Genomic DNA, 2,095 nt, shown 5'->3' with positions numbered 1-2,095 from the left:
AAAAGTTGTTTGAGAGGTTGAGGAAGTTCAAATTGAGGCTTAATTCTAACAAATGCACATTTGGGGTAAGATCCGGTAAATTTCTAGGTTTTATCGTTAGCCAACGTAGCATTGAAGTAGATCCCGAGAAAGTAAAGGCCATACAAGTTATGCCTGCACCCAAAACCGAGATGGAAGTCTGAGGATTCCTGGGTAGATTGAACTACATTTCTAAGTTCATATCTCACCTCACTACCACTTGTGATCTAATCTTCAAACTTCTTCGAAAGGATCAAGCCATCATTTGGAACGATGATTGCCAAGACGCATTTGAGAAAATAAAGGAGTATTTGCAAGAACCTCCTGTGTTGATGCCTCCTGTACCTGGCAGACCATTAATCATGTATCTCACCATTCTCGAAGGATCTATGGGATGTTTCCTCGGCCAACATGACGAGACTGGTAGGAAAGAGCATGCAATATACTACTTGAGCAAGAAGTTCACTAATTGCGAGAGTAGGTATTCGATGCTTGAAAAGACTTGATGCGCACTAACATGGGCTGCCAAACTTTTAAGACAGTACATGCTCACTCATACGAAATTGTTGATCTCTAAGATGGATCCTGTCAAATACATCTTTAAGAAGTCGGCTCTAACCGGTAGAGTAGCCCGATGGCAAATGGCTTTAACCGAGTACGATATCCAATCTGTCACTCAAAAGGCCATCAAAGGAAGTGTATTGTCTGATTATCTTGCACAACAGCCTCTGGAGGATTATCAGTCTATGCATTTTGAATTCCCCGACGAGGATATCATGTTGATTAGGGATTGCAACATCCCCAATCCTGAGGAAGAACCCGAGCCTGGATCCCGATGGACCTTGGTTTTTGATGGAGCTTTTAATGCTCATGGCAACGGTGTTGGGGCAGTAATCACTTCTCCAAAAAAATTCCACCTCCCCTTCACCGCCAGATTATGTTTTGAATGTACGAACAATATGGCCGAATACGAGGCTTGTATCTTTGGTATTGAAGCTGCTATCGATCTTAGGATCAAAATCCTGGAAGTCTATGGAGATTCAGCCTTGGTAATCAGCCAAGTCAGAGGAGATTGGGATACTAGAGATCATAAGCTTATTCCTTACAAAGAGCATGTCTTGAAACTAGTCCCCTACTTCGATGAAATTACATTCCACCATATCCCTCGAGAAGAGAATCAGCTAGCTGACGCCTTGGCAACTTTAGCATCCATGTTTAAGGTCAAGCGGAAGAACAAAGCGGCATCCTTTCAACTCAACTACTTGGACGAACCTGCTTACTATCTGGCAGCAGAAGACGAAGCTGACGGTCATCCTTGGTTCTATGAAATCATGAAATTCTTAGAGAACCAAGAGTACCCTGCGGATGCATCCATCACCGACAAGAAAGTATCCTCGAAAACTATCATCCAAATTATTCTTGAGTGAGGGGTATTATACAAGAGAAATTATGATTCGGTTTTGCTTAGATGTGTGAACAAGCAAGAAGCAAACTAGATTATAATGGAAATTCATGAAGGATCCTTTGGGACACATGCCAGTGGGAGCACTATGGTAAAGAAAATCTTAAGGGTCGGCTACTATTGGATGACTATGGAGATTGACTGTCATCGCCACGTCCAAACCTGCCACAAGTGCCAGATCTACGCCAATAAGATCCATGTGTCGCCAACGCCTCTCAATATCCTAACATCACCTTGGCCTTTCGCCATGTGGGGTATTGACGTGATCGAACGCATTATGCCAATTGCCTCGAATGGACACCACTTCATCCTTGTAGCCATTGACTACTTCACAAAATGGGTAGAGGCAGCCTCGTACGCCAATGTTACCAGACAAGTGGTGTCTCGATTCCTCAGGAAAGAAATCATTTATCGTTATGGGGTCCCCAACAAGATCATTATTGATAATGGATCTAACCTCAATAATAAAATGATGAAAGAGCTATGCCGAGATTTCAAGATTGACCCCCACAACTCATCACCTTATAGGCCTAAGATGAATGGCGTTGTTGAGGCAGCCAACAAGAACATCAATAAGATCGTGCAAAAGATGGTGGAAACTGTAGCGGTAAATTC

General features: G+C 42.9%; 1 protein-coding gene across 1 annotated transcript; it reads left to right on the top strand.

The window, feature by feature from the left end:
* Positions 1 to 596: 596 nt before the first annotated feature.
* LOC127137098 (uncharacterized) lies at positions 597 to 1,445 on the top strand. Its single transcript, XM_051063586.1, has 2 exons — positions 597 to 966; positions 1,063 to 1,445. The coding sequence occupies exons 1-2, from the start codon at positions 597 to 599 to the stop codon at positions 1,443 to 1,445; spliced, it is 753 nt and encodes a 250-aa protein (XP_050919543.1).
* The last annotated feature ends 650 nt before the right edge of the window (positions 1,446 to 2,095 follow it).

Source organism: Lathyrus oleraceus, chromosome 4, assembly GCF_024323335.1.
Source record: "Lathyrus oleraceus cultivar Zhongwan6 chromosome 4, CAAS_Psat_ZW6_1.0, whole genome shotgun sequence".
Classification (NCBI taxonomy): Eukaryota; Viridiplantae; Streptophyta; class Magnoliopsida; order Fabales; family Fabaceae; genus Lathyrus; species Lathyrus oleraceus.
Note: the sequence above shows the minus strand (reverse complement) of the source record. Positions and strands in the feature narration are given on the sequence as shown.

Bases quoted from the DNA above. Each gene is read 5' to 3' on its own strand.
- LOC127137098 (XM_051063586.1), top strand. From the start codon at position 597: ATGGATCCTGTCAAATACATCTTTAAGAAGTCGGCTCTAACCGGTAGA. The intron at 967-1,062 runs GTACGAACAATA...ATGGAGATTCAG, and splicing joins CGCCAGATTATGTTTTGAAT to CCTTGGTAATCAGCCAAGTC.